This window comes from Balaenoptera physalus (assembly GCF_965194825.1).
Source record: "Balaenoptera physalus genome assembly, chromosome: 3".
NCBI classification, from domain to species: Eukaryota; Metazoa; Chordata; class Mammalia; order Artiodactyla; family Balaenopteridae; genus Balaenoptera; species Balaenoptera physalus.
Window position 1 is genome coordinate 169,043,196 of NC_138890.1, and position 25,378 is coordinate 169,068,573.

At 47.9% G+C, this 25,378-nt stretch overlaps 1 protein-coding gene across 2 annotated transcripts; it reads left to right on the forward strand.

The window, feature by feature from the left end:
- The first annotated feature begins 172 nt into the window (after positions 1 to 172).
- Positions 173 to 22,757, forward strand: CMBL (carboxymethylenebutenolidase homolog). 2 transcript variants are annotated; one of them, XM_082458364.1, is made up of 6 exons: positions 177 to 328; positions 12,024 to 12,257; positions 14,295 to 14,402; positions 18,012 to 18,154; positions 20,904 to 20,995; positions 22,171 to 22,554. In XM_082458364.1, the coding sequence occupies exons 2-6, from the start codon at positions 12,043 to 12,045 to the stop codon at positions 22,348 to 22,350; spliced, it is 738 nt and encodes a 245-aa protein (XP_082314490.1). In that variant the 5' UTR covers positions 177 to 328; positions 12,024 to 12,042; the 3' UTR covers positions 22,351 to 22,554. The 2 variants fall into 2 exon arrangements, with proteins under 2 accessions (XP_082314491.1, XP_082314490.1); XM_082458365.1 differs by lacking the exon at positions 14,295 to 14,402 and having other exon boundaries at positions 173 to 328; positions 22,171 to 22,757.
- The last annotated feature ends 2,621 nt before the right edge of the window (positions 22,758 to 25,378 follow it).

Below are 25,378 nucleotides of genomic sequence, written 5' to 3' on the forward strand. Positions count from 1 at the left end.
CCCGTCCTCGTCTCCCTCCCCTCTCCTCCCCTCTCCTCCCCTCTCCCTCTCTCCCTCCTACCCTCCTTCCCTCTTCCTCCCGACCTCCCCTCCCTGCCCCTCCCTCCGGCTCCAGCCTTCCCCGGAGGCTGGGAATCCAGGCCAGCCACTGGTCCGTCGGGATCCCACCGCCCTCCGTCACCGCGTCCACTTCCGTCCCCGAAGGAGGCGCCTCCCCCTCGGCTTGCCCCTGACCGTCTCCCCTGTGTCCCGCGGGGCTGCGGCGTTGCCCGCTCCGGTCCGGCCTCCTCCGCGCGTAAGGACAGCGTCCTTCAGGCAGTTGGACGAGGTACGTGCGCTTCGCGAGCCCGGGAACGCGCTGCAGGTCCGCTCTGCTCTAACTTGCGCGTGCGTTTGCTTGAGGCAAAGTAGGTCTTTGCCGTGTGCACAGGTAATGAACCTATTAAAGTCCATTTCAGCACCTGCTTTTATCAAAGCAGTACATTGTCACTGCAGAAAAGCAACCCCGCCTTCCTACTTTGGCATATTTTCCTGTATTGTTTAGCCATACATTTTGAATAGGTAGTTGAAATCATACTGTATATAAACTTGTATTCCTTTTTTTCCATTTAACACTATGTCATGATCCTTTCCTCCGTGCCATTAAATACTCTTTGTAACCGTTTTCCTACAGTTGAACATTTTGGTCGTATAGTTCTTACTACTGATATAAAAGTATGGGGGAAAAATGAGCGTATCTGCATCCAGCTCATTCTCCACATTTTGCAGCATTTATTAAGGACGGGTGTTAAGAGAGGAGGGTCCGGTCTAGGCGTGTAGTGTCCTGGATGCTGGGTCCTTGTTGCCAGGAGAGACTGTACCGTTCCCACTCGGCCATGTGGGTCAGGAGGTGAAGCGGTGGCCTCTCCCAGGCCTTGCTGACACTGGGCACTGTAATTTAGGGCTACTTGCTGATGGAAATGCCACCTGTTGTTTTCAAAGCCCATTTAAAGTAAGGTGGTCAGAAGTGAGCCCTGTGGGTATCTGGGGGAATGCCATCCAGGCCTCACAACAGTCCAAGAAAAGGGCAGAGGCAGCCGCATGATTGGCAGTTCACAGGCCAAACTAGCTTCATCCCACCTAGTTTTCTAATTAATGCTGTCAAGACCGTGTACCCTTTGGAAAACACAACCATGATTACTGAAAAATAAAAATAATTGAAGGAGTTGATGTTCACAGAACCATCTAAGGATAAGAAGGGGCCCTGCCTTCCCTGCTGCAAGATTGAAGATCAATTGCCATGCAAGTTACCGTGTTTACCCAGTAAAGGAAACCCCCAGCCTTCCCCTGCAGCCACCTTCGAGGTCCTGTATTATTATTTCTTAGTGTTGTTTTCGATGCCCTTTCAGGTGTTCCCATTTCTAAATATCTGAGGCTGCCAGCATTTTATTCCTAGACTTCTTTGCTTGTTGCATTCCCATCAACACCAATCCCCTTCACTTATCAAAATCTGCTTCCCTATTTCTTTTGGAGATCTTCATTGCTTTGGGAGGTGTGACTTCTGAGTTATTTAAATCCTTGGGGGTATGAAAGCAGGAAACCACACTAGCTGAACCATACTTTACCACCCATTTCTCGCCTTCTGCCCTCCAGTGAGAAAAGGGGAATGTTCAATTACACAGTTAAAAGATAATTTTCAGCGAAAGGCAAAATCATGACTAATACAGATAGAAAAACGAGCATGTATTAAAGATTCTATTTTATTCATTAAAGAGGGGACCAGGCAGATCTTATGACTGGTTCAGAAAAAGAAGTCAAGAAACACAAATTTGTTTGGAGTAGAAGAATGCCTCTGGATGGTACATCTTAGGAAAGGGGGGAGGGCACAGCAGCCCCTTGGAATTTGCAGATCAGACATGCACCAGTGATCCCCATAGGTCTTGACAACTTTGTGGAGGCATTTGCTGTGTGAAGGAGAACTGGAGGGTGTCAAAGAAAAAATTATTCATTCGTGACACTTGTTAAAAAAACCGTAAGGCAGACCTTATTCAGGACCATCGTGATAGGGATAGGGACCACTCCAGGGGGATCTTGCAGTAGGAGAGAGACACTGGGCTCAACTCTGAATATAAGGAAAAGTGGGAGTTTCCAGCCAAGGGGCAGAGTAGAGGGTCCATGGATGGAAATAAAGGGATTCCAGCTAAGCTGACCTAACAGGATTCTTGCAGAAGACAAGCCAGGGTGATCGGACATCACCTGGGGGATGATGGAGGATGAGGAAGCGAATCAGGTAGGAGGCTGGGGGGTTCTGCTAAACCGACTTAGCAGGATTCTTACTAAAACTGGACAAAGCCCAAAAGTCAGGGCCTAGTTGAGAAGAGAGTTCAGAGGATCCTGACTAGAGTTCGGTCAAGGAGAGGATCTTTGTCAAGGGACCAGAAAACTCAGTCTGTAGGGCATGGGTCTCGCAGTCATTCACAGTTATGTGGGATCCTGCATGGGTGTTATGGGGGAATCATGTACTTTAGTGCCGCATCCTGGGTGGCATTGACAAAGAATGTGCCCATCAGGGTCTCCTCTGCTGGAGCATGTCCTGGCCATCCCTCGTGTCATAAAGAGAACCCTGATTTCTGGAGGCGTTACTGGTGGAAACCACAGATCTGATCTCAGGGTGGCTGGAGCGTGTTGCCAAGTCCACCTGACGTGATACAGAAAAGCCCTTCTTGGTACATTTTATGAGGACCCCACCATACATGTCAGACCCACAGTCCCATCCCCTTACAGGAGGAAATCTTATCCCTCACCGTGACCTTATAATGTCATAGAAGAAACTCTGTGTTTCAATGCAAAAGTACCCATACACTATAGCCCACCCTTCCGGGCTGTCTGATTCTAGCCCTGTTCATTGTATTTGAGCTGTTTTTCAGCTCTGTGAAAGTTGGGGGTAACTGATAGGTTTGTAAATTCTGTCCTGTCTGGTGGAGAATTAATTGGCTTCCTCCCCTACTGTGGAAAAATTGGTTTTGTCTCCATTTACAATTCATCTCAACATCCCTCTACTCCATATAAATTAGTGCTCTTTTCTTTATTCCTTAGAACCAGTTGTAACATCTGCCTTGTTTCCTCCTGTCATATGAGTAAAATACAATCCTTAATGTGAATTCATTTTGGTAACTGTATAGGAGTCATAGTTTTACTTCTTTTTCTGAAAATTGTGTTTTAACAAATGTGTCATTTGGGAGGGAAAAGAGCCCAAATCTTGAAATATATACACAGAAAGTTTACGTATAGTACAATCAGTAGAGTGTCAAGGGTATGTTTCCCAAGGCTCTTGCCCACAGAGAGACTGTCTGCCCTGCCCACTGCGGCCTTGGCCCGGGACACACTGGCTGGGCTTGGCTGCTGTGCCCCGTGAAGTGTCTGGCAGGAGTCCAGCCTTCCTGTGTGGCACATCCAGGCCTCCCCAGCCAGCACCCCTTTCTGAGGGAGAAAAGCCTTTCAGGATCAGTTCAGAGAGTGGCTGTCTTGGCTGTAAACATTCTTTTTGGAAAGTGGATAGCAATCGAAGGTAAGTAAAAAGATTCGGATTCAAGGCTGCTTATTTTCTGTGGTCTTGCATCCTCATAGGACAGCCCAGGTAAGAAATCAGCCTGAGGAATAGGTTCTCAACAAGTAATATGCAGTGGGACCTAAAGTTTACTGCTATTGATACTGGATTGTTCTGACTTCTCTTATAATAGTTCTATAATGTAGTTTATGGAAACAAAACTATGAAAAATACTGTCAAATTTTTCTTTGATCAAATGACTAGCTCTTAATTTCTCTTTCCTTAAAATTTAGTTATTTCTAGTTATGAACATTGAGAACATTCTGGAAAGTACAGGATATAATGTAATAGCCACCTATAGTCACATGATGCAGACTTATTTTAAAAAAAGATATTAACATTTTGTCCTGGGCTTTCCTGGTGGTGCAGTGGTTAAGAATCCGCCTGCCAATGCAGGGGACAGGGGTTCGAGCCCTGATCCGGGAAGATCCCACATGCCGCAGGGCAACTAAGCCTGTGCGCCACAACTACTGAGCCTGTGTTCTAGAGTTCGTGAGCCACAACTGCTGAGCCTGCGTGCCACAACTACTGCGACCACGTGCCACAACTAATGAAGCCCATGCGCCTAGAGCCCCTGCTCCGCAACAAGAGAAGCCACCACAATGAGAAGCCCATGCACCACAACGAAGAGCAGCCCCTGCTCGCCGCAACTAGAGAAAGCTGGCGCGCAGCAACAAAGACCCAACACAGCCAAAAATAAATAAAATAAATAAATAAATTAATTAAAAAATATGTATTATTTGGGGGTTTTAGTATTTACTTAGCATCAAAAAACCATTGTCTCTCTTTTTTTTAACATCTTTATTGGAGTATAATTGCTTTACATTGTTGTGTTAGTTTCTGCTGTATAACAAAGTGAATCAGCTATACATATACATATATCCCCATATCCCCTCCCTCTTGCGTCTCCCTTCCACCCTCCCTATCCCACCCCTCTAGGTGGACACAAAGCACCGAGCTGATCTCTCTGTGCTATGTGGCTGCTTCCCACTAGCTATCTATTTTACATTTGGTAGTGTATTTATGTCCATGCCACTCTCTCACCTTGTCCCAGCTTACCCTTCCCCCGCCCCGTGTCCTCAAGTCCGTTCTTTACATCTGCGTCTTTATTCCTGTCCTGCCCCTAGGTTCATCAGAACCACTATTTAAGATTCCATATATATATATGTGTTAGCATACGGTATTTGTTTTTCTCTTTCTGACTTACTTCACTCTGTATGACAGACTCTAGGTCCATTCACCTCACTACAAATAACTCAATCTCATTTCTTTCATTGTCTCTTTATATAGCATTATGTTTTTGAGATTTACCATATTGATAAATATATATGGAATTTGCTCATTGAACTGCTATGTAATGTTCTTTTTAGGAATGTATTAGCTGTAACAAATTACCGCAAACTGGGTGACTTAAGACAATAGAACTTTATTCTCTCACTGTCTGGAGGCCAGAAATCCGAAATGAAGGTGTTGGCAGGGCCATGCTCTTCCTGAAACCTGTAGAGGAGAGTTTTTCTCTCTCTCCTGGCTTCTGGTGGTTGCTGGCAATCCTTGGCATTCCTTGGCTTGTAGATGCGTCCCCTCCAAACTCTGCCTGTGTCTTCCATGGCTATATCTCCATGTGTGTCTGTGTCTGTATCCAAATTTCTCTCTCTTCTTCTAAGGACACCAGCCATTAATTAGATTAGCACCTACCTTCATCAGGATGGCCTTGTCTTAACCTGATTCCTCTGCAAAGTCCCTATTTCCAAATAAGGCCACATTCACAGGTTCTGTGGGTTAGGACTTGAACAGTATCTTTTTTGGGGGACACAGTTCAACCCACGACAATGAATAAATGGCAACGTATCTCATTCTCCTGATGGTCGTAATATTGCTTGCAATTGTTGCCACATTTTGGTGGCAAGAACAGCCTTGCATACCCACTGCATGTGTCTGTGTGTACACACACACACACACACACGAGTGTGAAATTCTCTAGGGAACACACCAGTGGGGGGATTTCTGGGTTGCAGGGTGTGTTCATCATTGCCTTTGCTGAACTGCTTCCCAGAGTGTGTATCAGTTTACACTCCCTTCCGTTTCCGTACTTGGGCACCATCTCTTGTTGTTAATAGACTTATTGCCAATCTGCAAGAGGTAAAATGGTATCTTGTTGTTCTTGTTATAATTTCCTTAAATACCAGTGAGGTTGAGTATCTTTTCATATGTTTACGGGCCATTCAGGTGTATCCTTTTGTGAATTGCCTCATATCTTTGGAGCATTTTCTACTGGGGCTGTCTTTTTTTTGTTACTTTCTAAGAATTCTTCATATATTTTATCTGGATACTACGGCCTCTGCTTTGAAGATAATTTCTTCTTTTAGTCTGTATCTTGTTTTCTCAATTTCTTTACGGAGACTTTTATCTTACAGTGTTTAAAATTTAATAAAAGTTTGAAAGCTTTTTGTTGTGGGAAATCTCAAGCATGTATGAAAGTCGAGAGGGGCTTCCCTGGTGGCACAGTGGTTGAGAATCCACCTGCCAACGCAGGGGACACGGGTTCAATCCCTGGTCCGGGAAGATCCCACATCTTCTTCCGTGCGCCACAACTACTGAGCCTGCGCTCTAGAGCCCGCGAGCCACAACTACTGAGCCTGCATGCTGCAATTACTGAAGCCCGTGCGCCTAGAGCCCATACTCCACAGCAAGAGAAGCCACCACAGTAAGAAACCATGCACCGTAACGAAGAGTAGCCCCTGCTCGCCAGAACTGGAGAAAGCCCACGTGCAGCAATGAAGACCCAACACAGCCAAAAATAAATAAATAAATTTAAAAAAAAAAGAAAAAGAAAGTCGAGAGACTAGTACAATGGACACTCCTGAACCACCCAATTCCAGCACTGTCAGTACTTAGACACTCTCCCACAATCTCCACAGCCTACTGGGAAAGTCCCAGTACATACATCAGCATGTAGCTATAAAAGATAAGGACTTGTTAAAAAAAACCATCACTGTTATAACATTATTCCTCCTTCCCTGTCCCCCCCCCCATTAAAATGATTCTCAATATCATCAAATATCCAGTCAGTTCAATTTTCCCCAATTTTCTTATAAGTGTTTTTTACAGTTGGCTACTGCTATGGACTGAATTGTGTCCCCTAAATTTACATGTTGAAGATGGTATTGGGAGGTGGGGCCTTTGGGAGGCAATTAGGTTTAGATGAGATCCTGAGGGTGGGGCCCCCATAATGGGATTCATACCTTTAAAGGAGGCTGACAGGATCGCTGTGTGTGATAGGCAGTGACTCACAGGGATTTGTTTTCTCACCTGGGTTGCTTGGTGTCCATCCCACCTCCCGAGGAGCCACAGAGCCCTCCTGCCCCTGTCATGACCCGGCAGAGCCCCGTCTGTTTGCCGGCCTCTCCCTGCCTGCGCCCTGCAGCTGGACCTGGCTGGGGGACACGGCCTCGCTGACCCTGCCTATGTCCCGGACCCTCATTTTCCACTTCTCTTCTCCCCTCCAGCCTCCTCCTTCTTCTACCCTGATCTGTTGACTCTGCTTCTTAGTTCTCTGAGCAAGCAGATGCAAGTGGGAGCATCCACAACCTCCCTCCTGGCATCACCCACCCACCTGTGTCTGTGTCCTTACCCTCTGCCTTCCCTCCCAGGGCTGTGGGAGGACCTGCCCAGTGCCTCCTCTGCTGTGCTGGCCTCACCCCTCTCTCCAGAGACCATTGGTTCCCTCTCCGTGGTACATTCTCATCCACAAGCCAATATGCTGACATTTCTTCCATGAAGAAAAAGAAAAAAAAAAGACTTGTTTCCACATCTTCCCTCCATCTTTTGCTCACTCTCTTTTTTAGGGCTGGCAACAGTCTAGAGAGAGCTTTCTGTATTTCCTGTCTCCCCGTCTCTCTTCTGTCTCAGCCCCCGGCAGTCCCGCCCTCCCCGCTCCTGCAAACCTGTTCTGGACGCCCTCAGCCTGACTTCCACCGTGCAGAGCGTGGTGGGCAACCCTGTCTGCACCCTCGGGTCTTCCTGCAGAATGTTGCACGGTCTACACTCTCCCTTTCTTTCTTTTTCATAAAAATTAATTATTTTTGGTGCATACACGTTTTTTCTTTTCTTTTTTTTCAAGTATAGTGGATTTACAATGTTGTGTTAGTTTCATGTGTACAGCAAAGTGATTCCGTTATGCTTACACTCTCCCGTTCTTGAAGCCCTTCCTTGGCTTGGCTCCTGGACACCACACCTGGGGTTTCCTCCTCTCTCACTGGCCCATCCTTCTCAGACACAGTCACTAGTCCCTTTTTACCTCCCCAAAGGAAGTCTTAAGTATTGAAGGACCCCAGGGCTCCATCTTCTGCATTCTTCTTTATTGTTATTCCCTGAATGATGTGATTCACTCTCAAGGTTGTAAATACTGTGTTCAGCTGATTCTCATTATTCACACAAGTTATGTTCGGTAAAGTTGCTGTGAACGCTGAACTAACTGCTAGTGGACCACAGGGAAATGCGGTCAGTTCCTGCGAGCTTCTGGTCACGTTTCCATCAACTCATCAATACTTAACCTTGTTTTGTTTGTGTTTCTGTATGAAGAAACACAATGTATATTTACTATATATTGTTGATTCATTAACATTGACTCATGGCCAACAGCAGTGTGACTCACACCTGAACAAAGCTTGTCTAACACGTATTTTCTCCATAAGGCACATCACAGCCTTCTTGCACTTAGATCACTAGATGGCACTTTAGCGCTGCCCATGAAATCACCAACAAAAAGCACAAAATTACCAAAGGTGTGGCACTAAATAGACCATGAGAAGGACACTTGTTTACAGCATGAGAGCTGAAACAGGAAGACAGAGCACAGCCTTGTTCGACCTTGACTGGGAACGTGCATCTCAGTGATTCAGATTTTTTGTGGCTCTACACAGATCTGTGGATGATGCAAAAGCCCGGCAAGAATTGATTTTGGAGTTACGAATAAATTTAGCAAGTAGGCAAATTCATGAATACAGAATCTGCAAATAGTGAGGTTCGACTGTGTACGCTGATCACTCCCAAATGCATATGCTCAGCTTGGACCCCTGCCCTGAACTTGTGTGTTGTTACCCAGCTGGCCGCTGGACATGAATATGAATGTCTCATAGACATTTCAAACTGCTTATGCCACAGCCTGAAGTCCTGGTCTCCTCAAACCTGCTCTTTCGGCACTCTCCCCTTTTCATTTAGACATTCCATCCTTTTCCAGTTGTTGCTCAAGCAAAAGACCTAGTCACCACTGACTCCTTTTTGTTAAATATCCTATGCATGCCATCTGTCAGCAGAACCAATTGGCTGCACCTGAAAATTCTATCTAGACCCTGACCTTTCTCGCTCTTTTCACCATTACCATTCTTGTGGCAAGAATTTGGCTTTTTCGGTGTGAGATGGAAGCCGCTGGAGGATTCTGGGAAAAGCAGTGTTCCCCACCACTCTCTCTCCTTGATACTTCTGTTCCAACTACACTGTTCCTTGTTGTTCCTCAAAAACCGGAAGAAAGTGAACACTTGTGATCACCTAGATTCAACAGTTGTTTGCAATTTGCCATAATTGCTTTATGTTTATGTATGTCTGTGCATGTGTGTTTTATAATGATTTGAGGGTAAATTGCAGATGTTGATACTTCATCCCTTACTTGAGCACACATATTTTAAAAATAAGAACATTCTCCTACATAACTTCTATTACCACACCGTAGAAAATTAATATTAATTCGTAATATCAACTATCATCCATAGTCACTTCCTCACTTGTTCCCCAAGTGTCTCTTATAGCGGTTCTTAACTTGGAACCAGGATGTAGTCAAGATTCACACGGTGCATTTGCTTTCATTTCTCTTTAATCTCTTTTAATCTCGAGCTGTCTCATCACCTTTTTTTTTCTTTTATATTGATTTTTGAAATAAGGAATTTTTTAAAAAATTAATTAATTTATTTATGGCTGTGTTGGGTCTTCGTTTCTGTGCGAGGGCTTTCTCTAGTTGCGGCAAGCGGGGGCCACTCTTCATCGTGGTGCGCGGGCTTCTCATTGTCGTGGCTTCTCTTGTTGCGGAGCACAGGCTCTACATGCGCAGGCTCAGTAGTTGTGGCTCATGGGCTTAGTTGCTCCGCAGCATGTGGGATCTTCCCAGACCAGGGCTCGAACCCGTGTCCTCTGCATTGGCAGGCAGATTCTTAACCACTGCGCCACCAGGGAAGCCCAGGAAGTTTTTCCTCTCTTTCATTCTGCATATTTGTCAGTTTTTTCTGTTTCTAAATTTATTAGCATAAAGTTGTTTATACTAATTTTTTTGTGATTTTTTTTAAAGGGAAAAATCTGTACTTACATCACCTTTTTCATTCCACATGTTGTTATGCTGTTGTTGTTGTTATGTCTTTATCATTCTTTCCTTTTTATTGATCGGGTTTGCTGGAGATATACCTATTTTATAACTTCAAAAATCAGATTTTAATCACTTTCTGTTTCTCCATTGTTTATTTTCATCTCATTATTTTCTCCTTTTGGGTTTATTCTAATTTTTCCCCTCACTTCTTGAATTGAATGCTTAACTTATTTCCATTCTTCCCTTTTGTCTAACACATGCAGTTGAAGAGGATCAAAGGATGCCATCTCAAATATGGCACTTTGGCATATTGATTATTTTGAGCTGAAGGCAATTAGGAAAAAGCAGATGCAAAAAGAGTTTTTCTCCCTCCCCCTTTCTGCTTAAAATTAGGGCATAAATTCCCTCTCCCCCATGAGGGGAGCAACTCTTATCACCAGATTCCCCATATATTTCCCAGTCATGTCTCCACAATTTATTACCCTTTGTTAAAATGCTGTATAAACCATGTGTCTAACTGCTTCTTGGGTTTTCACTTCTTTTCTGCAAAACCCGTGTGCTAAAAATTAAAAATATTAATAACGTGTATGCTTTTTCTCCTGTTAATCTGACTTTTGTTGGTTAAATTCACAGGCCCTCAGTTGCTGAACCTAAGAGGGTAGGGGAAAGTGTTTTTCTCTCTGACTGCAATCTAGGGTGTCAATATTTCTCTAAGTACCAGTGTATTGTTTCAACTTTTTGCTACAGAGTGTTTTCATTGTAATTCGGTTCTAAACCTTTTGAATGTTTATTATAATTTCTTCATTGTGCTAATATAGCACGTTTTATATAAAATTTTTGCTGACTTGTGTTGTGGGTTAATATGTGGGCAGTTTGGTAGCTGTTCACATCTGCTTGAAAAGACTGTATATTCTCTAATTGCTAATGAAGAGATCTCTATCTTTGGGTTCCGCCTTCCTAGTTTTTCCTTTCCAAGGAAACCTCTTTGAATTAAAAACAAAAATTTAATTAGAGAATCTGTCTCAAACAGTGAATTTAATATATTTATGTTTGTTTGGATTTATTTCAGCCCACATTATTTTTTGCTTTATGGTTGATAGGTTTACTGTTCTTTTTCTTCTCCTTTCCTGCTGTTTGTTTGGTCAAGTGTGTTTGGGTCTCTTCCTCATTTCTACCCCATTCCCACCATCAGTCTTCCTGATGAGTGTTTATTTGGAGCACTTCCTCCTATGAAGCTATTTGTAGTAAGCATCTCTTCAGTGGGAAGCATTTTTCGGCCTGGATTGTAAAAGTCTTGCATTTGTTTCTGCCAGGTGCCCAGGGATTTCACTGCCCAGGGTCCACTGTTCCATCAATTTCTCAGCCTAGGTATTCCTACTTCAAAAGGATGGTGCAAATTTGGGGGATTGGTTTTTTTGTTGTTGTCGCTGAAGACTTTACATTCATTTATTTTCCAGTTTTATTTTATTATTTTATTTTTTATGGTTTCTTTTTTCCTTTCCTGGGCTTCCTTACCATATTCCTAGACCTGGTTGGCAGAGTTTTTCTTTTTCCTTTTTTCTTGTGTTGTTTGTTTTTAATTTTCTCCACTAAATATGAACCTTGGAGGGCTCAGACCTTGTGAGGGAAAGTCTCAGTTACAAATCCCTGTCTCAAGGGGTCCCAAGGCCTCACTGGACACAGAGTCCTAAGCACTGGTTAGGTGAGAGCCTGTCTCTGGGTCTGGCCCTGTCCCCAGCATCCTGGCTCCCTCACATCTGCTCCTGCCACCCTGACCCTGACCTCCAGTTTCCTCTCTCACCCGGGGATGGGGGTTGCTTCCTTTTCCCTCTGAGCTCCACCATTTTAATTTTTATTTGTTGGTTGCATTCATTCTGGTATTTCTACTGTTTGTAAAGGGAATGGATTCTTATTAGCTTAATCTTATTACCCAGAACCAGAAGTTATCATTGATTTCTTGCATGAATACACTATAATTATAGTTAAAATTAATTTTTTCCTGTACTCCTGATTTTAGTTTGCTCATTGTTTATAATCTTTGGATGTGCACCACTCAGAGTATAATGCACGTGTCTCTCTCTGTAGCCCGACATAAACATCTCCAATGGCTAACGAAGCTCGTCCTTGTCCATGTGACATTGGCCATAGAATAGAGTACGGAGGGTTGGGGCATGAAGTTCAAGTTGAGCACATCAAGGCTTATCTCACCAAATCCCCCGTTGACGCTGGCAAAGCTGTGATCGTCATTCAAGATATATTCGGCTGGCAATTGCCCAATACCAGGTATATGGCGGACATGATTGCAGGAAATGGATACACGTACGTATAAAATTCTTCTTTTTATTGTTTTTTGCTTAAATTCATGTAAATTTCTGTATTTTGTTCCCTTCAAAGGAAATGAAACCAAAAAACCCTGAGTATATGCTGATGTACATTATCTATTTTCTTATCTCACTGGGGTGCAGGTAAGTGGAGAGTGTCATATACGATAGTCAGTGGCCAGTGGAAGCCAACTGCTCCCAACCCAATGTCTGGGCTTCAGGTCCTCCTAGGATGCTAGCCCTGTAGACGTGTTGGACGTTGAGAGTGTTATTTCCCGATGTGAGGCCCTGCGCAGACACTGGTACAGGACACCTGGGGCAGAACTCGCCAGCTCTGAAATGGATCCATTACTTGGCCCTTGAAGCATCTCTGCCTGGGGTCAGCTTTCACACACAGGGCACACATGGTTACGTGGCCTGATCTGAATTAGACTGGCTTCCAGAACTGGCAGAGTGAGACCTCACTCAGTTCCCAAAGGCTATCTCTTTGTCACATTGTGTGACCATGGCCACCTCTGGTGAATGCTGTCACCTGTTTGCTTCTCACCGCTGTGGTGTTGGTAGCAGCTTCAGTAAAGCAGGGAAGAGAGAGAGGAGGGACCATTCCTTCCACTCCGGCTTCACTAAGTGTAACACTCAGCGAGCCCCGAGTGTGGTGCACCCCAATTCCCTTTGTTTTCTTAAAAAGAGGAGCTGAAAACCAAAGGCGTGCACCTATCTCATTTTCCTACAAAGAGAAACCCATTTAAAGGAAGCACACCCACTGCCGTGTGATGCAATTTCCTGTTGACTGGAAAGAGGAAGTCCACTTGAGTTTTCCCTTTTTCATGCCCTCACGTTTCTTCTTGTAGATGAGGCAACTTAACTTTCCAGGGGCAATACCAGTAATAAAACAATAGCCAGCCCTGATTGCTTTCTGGCTCCGCCAGACCCGGCACTAGGGCGTTCCCGGGGTTATTGCCCTTCATCCTTCCAACAACCCCGACAAGGCGCGGCTGTCACTGTTCCCATTTTGATGGTCAGGAAACCGGGGCATGAAGGCAGAGGTCTCAGTTGCCCCAGGTCACCCGCTGCAGCGAGGAGACTGGATGGGACGGTGGCTTCTGTTGTCTTGAGTGGGTCCATTAGCTGGAGACAGAACATAAAAATGAGTAAAGATGCCTGTGACTTAACAAAGCCTCTCACCCTTATCTAAGTATTTTGCCTTCAGAATAATCCTCTGAGGGTGCACGGCTCTGTTAGATCATCAAGAAAAAGAGGCTAAAAGTGATTAAGTGACTTGTTAAGGTTTCAGGGCAGGACGGGGCAGTACTGGGCCCTGAACTTAGATTCTTCTGACCCAGATTTCAGTGTTCTTCCCCCCACCCCTGCAGGAGAGGCTGTGTTCCTCCATCCACGGCCGTGACCTTTACTTCAGGAACCGGCTCTCTGGCCGGGGCCGCGTTGCCCCACCCCGGGGTTGATGCGGAAGGAAGGTTGACACGGACCCCGCAAGCTGCCTTGTCTGCTCCGCGGCCCCTTTTAGAGCCTGCGTGAGACCAAACCCTCCGGGCAGGACACTGTGCCCTGTTGGCATCCTGGGCGGAGGCTGGGAAATCGCTTGGTCATGGTGACTGGGCCGCTCACGAGGTGTGCCCTCTGGCCTGAGGCTAATGCGAAAGGCCAGCTGAGAGGTGCGACTCCTCAGGGGCAGGAGGGGAGCCTGTGTCCGCCCGCCCAGGCCCTCGCTGCCCGGGAACCCTTGTCCTGGGCGTCACAGCTAGCGGGGAGTGTGCACGACCCAGGCCTCGGCATTTCAGATGGGCTGGGCTCTCGGCCCGCTGCCAGAGGCCCTGCACCTTCGGTTGTGAAATCCGAGATGCTCTGGCCTGGAGCCAGTTGGCCTCTTTGCTGTGATCACAGCTGGCCCTGTGACCACTACCTTTCTTCTCCTGTGGTCCAGAACCGCCAACGTGACAAGTTCTTAATGAACATAAGCAAATATGGAGTCCCAACAGCTCCGAAACTAAGAAGGATGAATGTCCCTATTTTACAGAACCATTGTTCCAGACTTCTTTGTAGGGCAGGAGCCGTGGCACCCCTCAGGGGACTGGTCCACCTTCCCGGAGTGGTTGAAGACAAGAGATGCCAGAAGGATCGATAAGTAAGTTCCGAGGACGTTACCAGCCAGCATGGCTGTCTTGGTGGTGCCCCAGGGCCCCGGGAGCAAGAGGCAGGAGGGAGAGGAGGGTCCGGCTTCCTCGGTCACCCACCTGCCCGCCCTCCCACCGTGTACGACCTCAGAGGCCACGGCTCGCAGAGTCCTTCCTGAGGTGTAAAGGAAACCGATTTCGTTTAGCACAGTCTTTTCAGCGGAGGGTTGGTTAGAAACCAGCAAGTACCCTGCTGGCCAGTAAGTTCACTTGCTTTCCTCTCTGGGAAATGCTTCGTGGCACCGATGCTGAGAGAGCTTCCTTGAAGTACCTGGGGGTCCCATTTCCCTTGACAGTTGGGCTATAGGGGTCCATAGATCAACACTCCCTCCTTCCCCTCTGGTTGCAGAACCAGTTGAAACAACAGGCAGAGAAGAGAGACTAGAGAACACATCAGCCCCACTTCCACTCCGCTGATTGGAAACTGAGGCCCCAAGTGCCAGCCCCTCCCCCCAAAACCCACCCTCCCACCCCCCCGCCTCGGGGAAACCGGGTCTTTAGACCAGACCCACCAGACCAGGACTGCGGTCTTGCCAGGGTCCAGGGAACTGTGGGAAGAAAAGGGGCGGATCCCCCAGGATTGCAGCCTTTTATTAAAGTGGCTCCACCCAGGCCAGAAGCAAGCACCGGAGGGCTCAGTGCCGCTCAGATCCCCTCTTCTTTGTCTGGAGGAACAAGGATGGAGCGGGGAAAGAGGCAGGGATGTTCTCCAGTGCCAAGCTCCTCCTGAACAAGAAAACCTGAGCCCAGGGCAAAGGGGTCCCCCAGCCCTAGCCCCCGACTCACCTTGACCAGGCACCCTCCCGGACGCTGTCCTCTCCCATCGTCGGACGTCCTCCCGTCACGCACGTGAGCCTCGTGTTTGATAAGCTGTCCCCCGAGCCCAGGTTGGGGCCGTCGCTGCTAACACGGCCCTCTGCCTGTGGCCCCTTGGTCCCCGGAGCTCTCTGCTCCTCCAGAGCTGACGCCAGGGCTGCTGGCCCCTCCTGCTCCTGAGCTGGTGGACCCCGGGCGGACCTCTGTCCACGGCCCGCAAGGGCCTCTGCCGCCGAGCGCGGCTCCCGGCTCCTCGGCCTCACCTGCGTCCGCGTGCGCCCCGGGGCCAGACTCCCCTGCGCTCTGGCCATCCTCTCTCTGCGGGCCTGTGCGGAGCACCAGTGCGCCGCGGCGCAGGCCGGGGTCTCCCTCGGGGCTCTGCACAGTCCCTCAGACCCGGGAGACGCCGCAGGCTGCCCTGGGGGCTCCCAGCTGGCCGGGCAGTCAGCAAGTAGGAACCTCGGGGTCTTGCCGGCGGCGGGAGACCAGGGCAGCGGCCCTCTTTGGAGTGGCCTCTAGGGTGCGAAGCGCCTTGTCTTAAGTCCCACCCTGGGGAGTCTCACGGCAGGGGTGTGGAGGCCCGGCTCCTTCACCCCCAGTCGGGGGCCGCCCCAGCTCCAAGTTCCCCGGTTGAGGCTTTTGTGGAGACCGCACCACAGCCCAGCTTCTCTCTCTGCCCTGCTTCCTCCCTTCCCTTCCCCAGGGTGGGCTCTGAGATTACTGGGGACCCAACTTCCCACACCTTGATCCATTTCCAGGCCTCCCTCCCAGGGACTCAGACTGCAAGCCCTGGAAAAACAAAATGAAGCAAGAAGTTATGAGTAAAATACGAGTAGAAACACAAAGAGAACCAGAGAGCCTGTGATGTGAATATGAAATTCAGCTTTGCGTGGAGGGGAATAGTTAGGACATTTTGAGGAAAAGCCTTGTGGGGCTGCTTTCTACTTGTGCACAAATCAGGGTGATCCTTTCTGGCGGGCATTAGAGCAGCCCAGAGGTACCTCTCCACAGGGCATAAGGAGAGCCACACATTTTAAATCAAAATGAGACATAAAATGGAGACACTAACTTGGAAATTAGACTGAAGTCCTTGTGTCTAGTCAAGTGTCTTTTGTTTGAAAGAAAACCCATCTTGAATGCTTACTGCTTAAGCAGTCATGGAACTTATTGGCTTATAGTACTGAAAAGAGGTAATTTCTGGCTTCAAACAGAGGTTGGTCTATAGCTGAGAAGGTATCCCCAGGATTCGACCTCCCAACATCCCGCAGCACCCTTGTCTGATGCTGGCTCCATTGTCAGGCAGCGTTTGCCTCTGGGTGGCAAGATGGCTGCAGCAGCTCCAGCCTCCCATTGGCTCCTTTCCCAGCAACCCAGCAAAATTCTCGTTTTGTCCTGATGGTTATGACTGGGTCACAAGTCCATCCTTGAACCAATCGTTGTGGCTAGAGATTGCTATGCTGTGATTGGCCAGGCCAGAGCCACATACTCCCCTCCTGGAACTGAGCCCCCCAAAGTATATGGACCAAGCATGGGGAAGGGAGGTTCATCCAAAGCTAAGTTCTGGTGTTCCCAGGAAAGTGGGGAATATACTCAGCAACAAAAGCCAAGATAGGTTCACTCGAGTCAGTTAAAGAATGTTTATAGAAATGCCCTCTTCCTTCTTGTCCCCTCCAATTAAGGCAGTTATTCTTAAGATCAAAGCATTCGAGAAAAACTGAAAAACCAGAATGACAAAAACTATTCCTTACTCCATTTTATTTTGCAGAATTACTTAATTACAGCTCTTCTAACACTATGAAAATAACTACTTGCACACAGAATGGTATGATACATATGTTTAAATGTGTTCAAAGATATCTTACGATTAAAAGAAAAAGAACGTGCAATAGAATTGCTTTCTCCTTTTTTTTTTTTTCTTAATTGCAAACAGACAACATTTCTTCCTTATCAGATCCAGCAGAACTTTCTGGGCCGGCCTTGCAGCACTACCTCCATTTTGGCATCGTGCTTCTAGTTGCAGAAGCTGTATGAGTTCCAGACAACCAATTTGCAAATGAACCATTTGCAAGGCCAGAGCTGCTGTTCCCCGTCTCCTCGGGCTTGCCTCTTCCTGGTGGCTTTCCAAATACTGTTGTGCTCTTTGGGCATGGGAGGAAACAGGCGATGCAGAGTTAGGGTGTCGGGCAGGGGGATGGAATGTGCTGAGTCAGACAGAGCTGAGGCGCTGCCTCCTGGTTGAGGCTGGTCCCTGTTGAGAGAGAGGAGATGGAGGAGCTCCCTGGGGCCGGATCTTGGGATGAAGCCCTAGAGCCGTGCTGTGGCCTTGGGCCTTGATCTATCCTGAGGCTGTGGAAGGCTGTTGCTCAAGATGGTCTGACTTGTGCCGCCCTGTCAGGTGGTTGGAAGAGGCTGGGCTTGGCAGGGAGACTTGCCGGGGAGAGATGTCACTTGTTACTCGTCACCCGGGCAGGAGGTGGTGAGGACGGAGCTCTGAAAGTAGGAATCTCAGAACCTCAAGGAACAGCTGCTGAGAAAGCCCTGTTACCACTGGTGCTTGCTGCCCAGTGCACTTTCAAGGGGCCACAAAATACCTCCTTTTTTTTTTTTTTTGGCTGTGCCACGAAGCTTGCTGGATCTTAGTTCCCCCACCAGGGATTGAACCCGGGCTCCGGCAGTGAAAGTGTGGAGTCCTAACCACTGGACCGCCAGGGAATTCCCCTTGAATAACTTTTCTTTCATTCTAGAGAAGTTGACGCGGTCTTGAAGTATCTGAAACAACGTTGTCATGCCAAGAAAATTGGCGTCGTGGGATTCTGCTGGGGTGGAGTTGCTGTCCATCACGTGATGATGAAATACCCAGAATTCAGGGCAGGGGTGTCCATCTACGGTAAATCTGCCTTGTGCATTTTTACACAATGAAAACTGGAGGAGGGGTTGAGTGACAAAGGCCACGAGCCTCTTCCCAAACTGAGGGTCCTGGTGTAACACAAACCCCAGTGGAGCAGAGACGGCCTATCTTAAGGAATTGGTTTTAAAAATCTGAAGGTAGAGGCGGAAGTATGTAAGATCTAACCAGAGGGAACCCGGGTCCTGACGGTGTGCCTTTGGGAGAATCCCCTAATCCGAGGTCTCAATTTCTTTACCTAGGATGAAGGGGATAACTTTCTTTCTGTGATAATGGTTAATATCAAGCAATATTTTTATGAGCAACGGCTATGAAAAGATTTTTCCAAGATATGACTAATTCTCAACTACTCATGCATGCGTGCAGTCCTGCACACACACACACACACACACACACACACACACACACACACACACACACACTATGTATATACACATGCATATATGTGTATATATATGAAAAGAGGGAAAGGGAAAACCCACTCTAAAATGTAAATAGCAACATAAACATTTCATCCAAACAAACCAAATGTATCACACCAATGACATAAGAACATTATATCTGTGTATAGAAATGGTTACTAAGTGAGGATATGGCAGCATCCGACCTCGGCTTTCTTTCGTGATAGTATATCCAACAGTTATACTAATGATTCTTATTTGGCTTAATGGTTCCTCACTGTGGTATTTTCGCTTACTTTTAGCATTAAAAAAACCTTTACCTGTTTACTCACTCAAAGGCAGTAGCAAGCTGCCAGTTGCCGCTGTGCACAACGGGGCTGGCAGCCCTCGCGGCGCCTTTGTGTGAATTAGCACAAGGCGCTCCGGAGTGGACTGCTCGCTGGCGCCCCCTCGTGGCTGCCTCTGCGCAGTGCGCGACTGCAGAGCCGGGCGGGACTTGGAGCCCAGGGGCCTCAAAGCGCTGTGCGGCCACCTAACGTGGCCTTCACAGAATAGGGCGGAAAGCGTGGCCCTCTCTCCCGTGGCTCCCTGCATGCTAGAGAGGAGTTACAACTAAGGGGAGGCTATCCGGGCTACTTGGCTTTGCTATACTGCCAACAGGAAGTGGAAAACAATTTTTTCCCCTCCGTACTGACTGGGATTCTCTGTGACCACCCTGGAGTCAGGCTCCGCTGTGAGCCCTCCTTCTGAGTAGGTCCCGACCTTGGGCTCTCTCCTTGGCCCACTGGGTCAGTTTAGCGAGAACTCCCCACCCTTGATATGTGAGCAAAGTCCTCATGTCCCCCCCCCACCCCCGATGCCTTGTCACCCTGGCCTGCCTTCAGCAAAGGCTTTGTCAAATATTGTCTGGCCAGAATCCCCGTACCCTGATGATTCCTTAGTAATTTTCCATCCACCGGCCCCCATCCTGCTCCTTGGCGGTAAATCCCACTTGTCCTCGCATTTGGGGTTGAGTCTGGTGTCCCTCCCTCACTGCAAACCCTCATTGCCGTGGGCTCCTCGAATAAAATCTTGCTTACCGTCTTTTTTTTTTTTTTTTTTAACATCTTTATTGGAGTATAATTGCTTTACAATGGTGTGTTGTTAGTTTCTGCTTTATAACAAAGTGAATCAGCTATACATATACATATGTTCCCATATCTCTTCCCTCTTGCATCTCCCTCCCTTCCTTACCATCTTTGACAAGTGTCAGAATAATCTTTTCTTTTTTTTTTATAAATTTATTTATTTTACTTATTTATTTTTGGCTGCATTGGGTCTTTGTTGCTGAGCGCAGGCTTTCTCTAGTTGCGGCGAGCGGGGGCTACTCTTTGTTGCGGTGCGCGGGCTTCTCATTGCGGTGGCTTCTCTTGCTGCGGAGCACGGGCTCTAGGTGCGCAGGCTTCAGTAGTTGTGGCGCATGGGCTCAGTAGTTGTGGCACGCGGGCTCAGTAGTTGTGGCTTGCACGCTCTAGAGTGCAGGCTCAGTAGTTGTGGTGCACGGGCTTAGCTGCTCCGCGGCATGTGGGATCTTCCCGGACCAGGGCTCGAACCCGTATCCCCTGCATTGGCAGGCGGATTCTTAACCACTGCCCCACCAGGGAAGCCCAGAATAATCTTTTCTTTAGAACTCCTCTCATCTCAGAATGACAATGGAGTTTGAAACTTTTACTTATTTTCCTATAGGAGCGGGCACACTCAAAGTTGTCTGACTCCCCAAAGTCCAACATGCTTTTGACTAAATGATCTCTAAAATTCTGAAGGCACTTTAGAAGGATGAAAGCTAATTATTATGAATGACCTGCTGGGACCCGCTGCCGTGCCCAGGGACTTCACACACGTGGTCTCCTCTGAGCACAAATACCCCATCAAACACTGACGTCAGAACCTTGGGGCTTGAGTAAACCGTGAGAAACTTCCAGAACAGCGGTGGTCAGATGGTCCAGATTAGAAAGTTATCACCTCTTGGTAAATGAAGGCACGTCCCCAGAGGGAGCATTTTTCAGGCTGCTCCGTATCTTTACCTGCCAAGCAGCCGGCCAGGTCTACAGCCATCATTTAATGGCCTGATTCCTGGTGAGTGAGGCGGAGAGAAGGGAGCTCAGGCTCAGTAACTTTCTCTTTGAGCCAGTTTTATAGACCAGGCCACTTTTGTGGAATTGCTAAAAAGAAGCGACACAAAACCCCCAAAGCACATGTTTTTCTTTGAAAAATCTAACTCACGTCGTTTTCTGTGGCACATATACCGGAGTCATACCCTGTGTCCCTGTCCCCACCCCCCCATTCTCCAGGCATCATCAAAGACTCTGAAGACGTGTACAATTTAAAGAACCCCACGTTGTTCATTTTTGCTGAAAACGATGCTGTGATTCCTCTTGAGCAGGTAAGTTGGCATCTTGACTCTTCTCGTCTCTGTGTTTAATAGCACGACTTGACATTTTGGGGAAAACATCCGAAGGATTCATTTGTTGCTCCAAATATGTTTCAACATTACAGTTTTAAAGGTGTGTTTTATCGGGGACTTTGAGGGGTACTGTTACCCCCTAAGTGCTCCTGCCATGGCTGGGTGGCTGGTTACTTCCCTGCCCGTGCCCCCTCCGCGTGGAACCCATGAGTTATCGTAAGATCTCTGTCCTTAAAGACACAGCTCTGTTTGTTTGTTTTTTTAATTAAAAAAATTTTTTATCGAAGTATAGTTGATTTACCATGTGGTGTTAGTTTCAGGTGTACGGCACAGTGATTCGGTTATACATAAAATATATATATATACATATATACGTATATGTACATATCTCTTCTTTTTCAGATTCTTTTCCCTTATAGGTTATTACAAAATATGGAGTATAGTTCCCTGTGCTATACAGTAGGTCCTTGTTGGTTATCTATTTTATATATAGTAGTGAAGACACAGCTATGTTAAATCCAGTATGTTGATAAGGAAAAAGCAGACGGAAACTGTGGTTCAAAAGCAGTTGTTTAGAAATTACTGTTGTTATTCATAACTGATACATTTTATTGATATAAGTTTTAAACAACTTATATTTGAATCTATTGAATTACATATTGAATACATTGAATATGGTATATGCAAATAGATTGACGTATATATTGAATAATATATAAATATATTAATACAATTTCAAATAATTGATGATGTATCTTTTTAAAAAATATTTATTTTATTTTTACTTATTTGGTTGCACCGGGTCTTAGTTGTGGCACGTGGGCTCCTTAGTTGCAGCACGCATGTGGGATCTAGTTCCCTGACCAGGGATTGAACCCGGGCCCCCTGCATTGGGAGCGCGGAGTCTTAACCACTGCACCACCAGGGAAGTCCCCTGATGTATCATTTTTATATCGCTCTGAATTCTCTCCTTTGCCAGAGGTGAGGACTGTGCCGGTTGTAAAATTACAAGTGAAAAATTCATGATAGCTATGCAACTTAATTTAAAGCACAGATGTTAAAGCTCTTTGATGAGCATTCAGGGAAGATTTGGAGAATGGAAAATATTGCTAGAGGGTTAAAGTCCTATCATCATGAAATCTTTTGCCAACCAGGTCTCTTTGCTGACTCAGAAGTTGAAAGAAAACTGCAAAGTGGAATATCAAATTAAAACGTTTTCTGGGCAAACGCATGGGTTCGTGCATCGCAAGAGAGAAGATTGTTCGCCTGAAGACAAGCCCTATATTGATGAGGCGAGAAGGAGCTTGCTCGAGTGGCTGCACAAGTACGTGTAGCCAAGGCCAAGGGCAAACTTTCTCAAAATAGCTCGCATCCAGAAATTTGCTTTGAAATGCTTAGATCATTTGATTTCATGTTCACTTTACAGAAGATGAATCAAGGAATCCTGAAATTCATCTGAAACACAAATTCAGTAGGAAAAGTTAATGTATGAAATACTTTAACCTTTAACATGTGCATAAATAAAAATTTTAACAACAGGTCAGGACCTGAAGAATTTGGATGGTAGAGTAATGTCCTAACTATGAGTAAAAACCTAGAGCTATCCAGGGACCAGCTCACAGCTCGGGTATGGCCTTCCCAGCCTTGAATTGAGTACATCGTCTAAAACGAATAATTTGGCAAAACCGTGAAGAGCATGAAATGTAAACTCAGGTAAAGCCCACCTTAATTGGACTTTTTTTTTTTTTAAATCAATTATTTATTTATTTATTTATTGGCTGCATTGAGTCTCTGTTGCTGCGCGTGGGCTTTCTCTAGTTGCATCGAGCGGGAGCTACTCTTTGTTGCGGTGCGCAGGCTTCTCGTTGCGGTGGCTTCTCGTTGTGGAGCACGGGCTCTAGGCGCACGGGCTTCAGTAGTTGTAGCACGCGGGCTTAGCAGTTGTGGCTCGCGGGCTCTAGAGTGCAGGCTCAGTAGTTGTGGCGCACGGGCTTAGTTGCTCCGCAGCATGTGGGATCTTCCCAGACCAGGGCTTGAACCCGTGTCCCCTGCATTGGCAGGCGGATTCTTAACCACTGCTCCACCAGGGAAGCCCAATTGGACTTTTATCTCTGTCTTAATACAGATGAATTTGTCATGTTCATATACTGCACTATGAGAAAATTTGAGATTAAAATAGGGTTTTAATGACTGACCTAATCATATCAAGCTAAAGACATAATTTTTGAGTTTTTGCATTTGTGGCTTTTTCTAAAAGCTAATAAAAAACGGTGGATGAGAGTTGCCATCCAGCTGTCTCCTAGGCAGTGGTGTTTCAGACACTGACATTTTCCGCTCCCTGGGGCTGGGGTGGCATCACAAATCTCTCCTGTGTTCAACCAGAAGGGTGGTGTCAAGGGTAAAGTTTCAGTTTTTACATTTAAATTAATTAAAATCAAATCAAATCAAAGCCCCAGCTCCTCGGTAGCCCTCACAAGTCAAGCCCTCAGTAACCATGGGTGGCGGGTGGGAACCGCATGGGGCGTGCTTGTCTGCACTGGTCAAGCCACTTCACGTGCTGCAGCTGCATCCTGCTGACGCTCAGCTAACCCCGTCATCCCCCACGTGACAGCCCAGCGGTCGTCCTTCTCAGTCCCGGCCCAGGGGATCTCTCTACCTGGCCAAGTGCTCACGACTAGAGCGGGTAGCCGTCCCTCCCGCTGGCCCGCAGGCCCTGCAGACGCTGAAGGGCTGCCTTTCTCCCCACCGGGCCGGCCCTGCAGGAGGCTCCTCACCCGCTGGGGCTGCGGGGAGGGGGCCGGCTTGGGTCCTGGCTGGAGGGTGGGCTTTCAGCCCAACGTGCATGGCTGACTGGGGGCCGTTTCTTGTCAGGGCTGGGGTTCCGGGAGGGACATCGGGGACATTTCTCGTCTGGAAGCCGGGGAGCAAGGAGATCCCGGCAGCCTCAGGGAGCCGCCCCTCATCTTCCGTGGTCGCCGGGCCTGCAGAGGCCCCGGGAAGGGGTGCGGGCTGATGGTCGTTTTTCCTGTGAGAGCCCACGAGGGACAAGATGCCGCCCTGGAGAGGGAGGGCGCAGGGGGCCAGGGTGCAGGGATGCGGGCCTGAGCCGGGCGGGGACAGGGAGGAGAGGAGGGCCCCAGAGCACCTGGAGGCGAGCCGGGAGGACATGGTGAATGGCCCAGAGCGGGAATACTGCGAGACAAGTGCGGCTGCGGGGAACAGAGTTTGGTTTGGGCCCAGCCTGGAAGATCAGTTAGGTTTTCTTGGGCCGCAAGTAGCTGAAACCCCGACGAACAGCAGCTAAGGGAATAACGTCGAAGTCTCTCCCGAACACCCTTCAGTGGATCAGGAAGGGCTCAGGGCCTCACTGTGTGAGGACGTGGTAGGTGCCTGCCATCCCGGGCCCTCTCCTCTAGGTCTTGGCCTCACAACGCACCAGCCACGCAGGAAGGGAGGGAAGGGCGCTCTTCCCGTTCCTCTCGATCTCTGTTGGGGTGGGAACTCTCCCAGAACCCCCCAACCGGCTTCCCTGCGTGTGCCGCGAAGGAGGCCGAGTGAGCCTCAGCCGAGGGGCTCCGTGGCCAGGACTGATCGGCCCCCGACTCAGCCCGGTGCCGGCCCAGTGAAGGAGGGGCGTGGAGGCCTGGTGGGTGGGCACTAGAGGAGCCCCACGTGGACCTAGAGATTCGGGAGCCCACTGCCAGGTGGCCTTGCCGGCGTGGGCGGAGGGGCTGTGGAGCAAGAGCGGGACAAGGAGAGAGCCTGGGAGGCGGGAAGCGGGGAAGGGGCCCAGCGCCCAGGCCCCAGCAAGTCGAGCCAGCCGTGCGGCTTTGGGCAGCTCACCCCAGTGCTCTGACCCTCGGTCTTCCTCAGTGTGAAATCTACCAGATGGAGAAATGACATCAGTTTGCAGTTGGGCGAAATAAGCCCGGTCTCATGCGGGCGTGTCATCAGGTAAGGGTGGGGCGTGAACTGCAGTTGTTTCTGGATGTCCGTGTCAACCTTAGCAGGGAGCTAGGGAGGGCAGGGGTGAGGAGCTGGGGGGGCGAGAGGACAACGAGAAAAAAGAGTGTTCAGGAAAGTCGGGAAGAGTTCCAAAAAGGAGGGAAAAATTAAAAAAAATTAAAAATAAAAGAAGGAAAAAAAAAAAAATAAAAGAAGGGAGAAGTCCACGGTGTGTGTGGAACAAGACAAGTCGTCCCTGGGAGTCAGCAGGGGCCAGAGCTCCCTGTGAAGGAAGGGCTGGGCCAGAGGCCGGGCAGCGGTGGGTGAGGAGTAGAGAGGAGGTGAGAGGGTGCGGGGAACCAGGCTGGCTGCAGAGAAAATGAGAGGCACGAGGGAAGAGCCCAGGCCTCAGGGCCC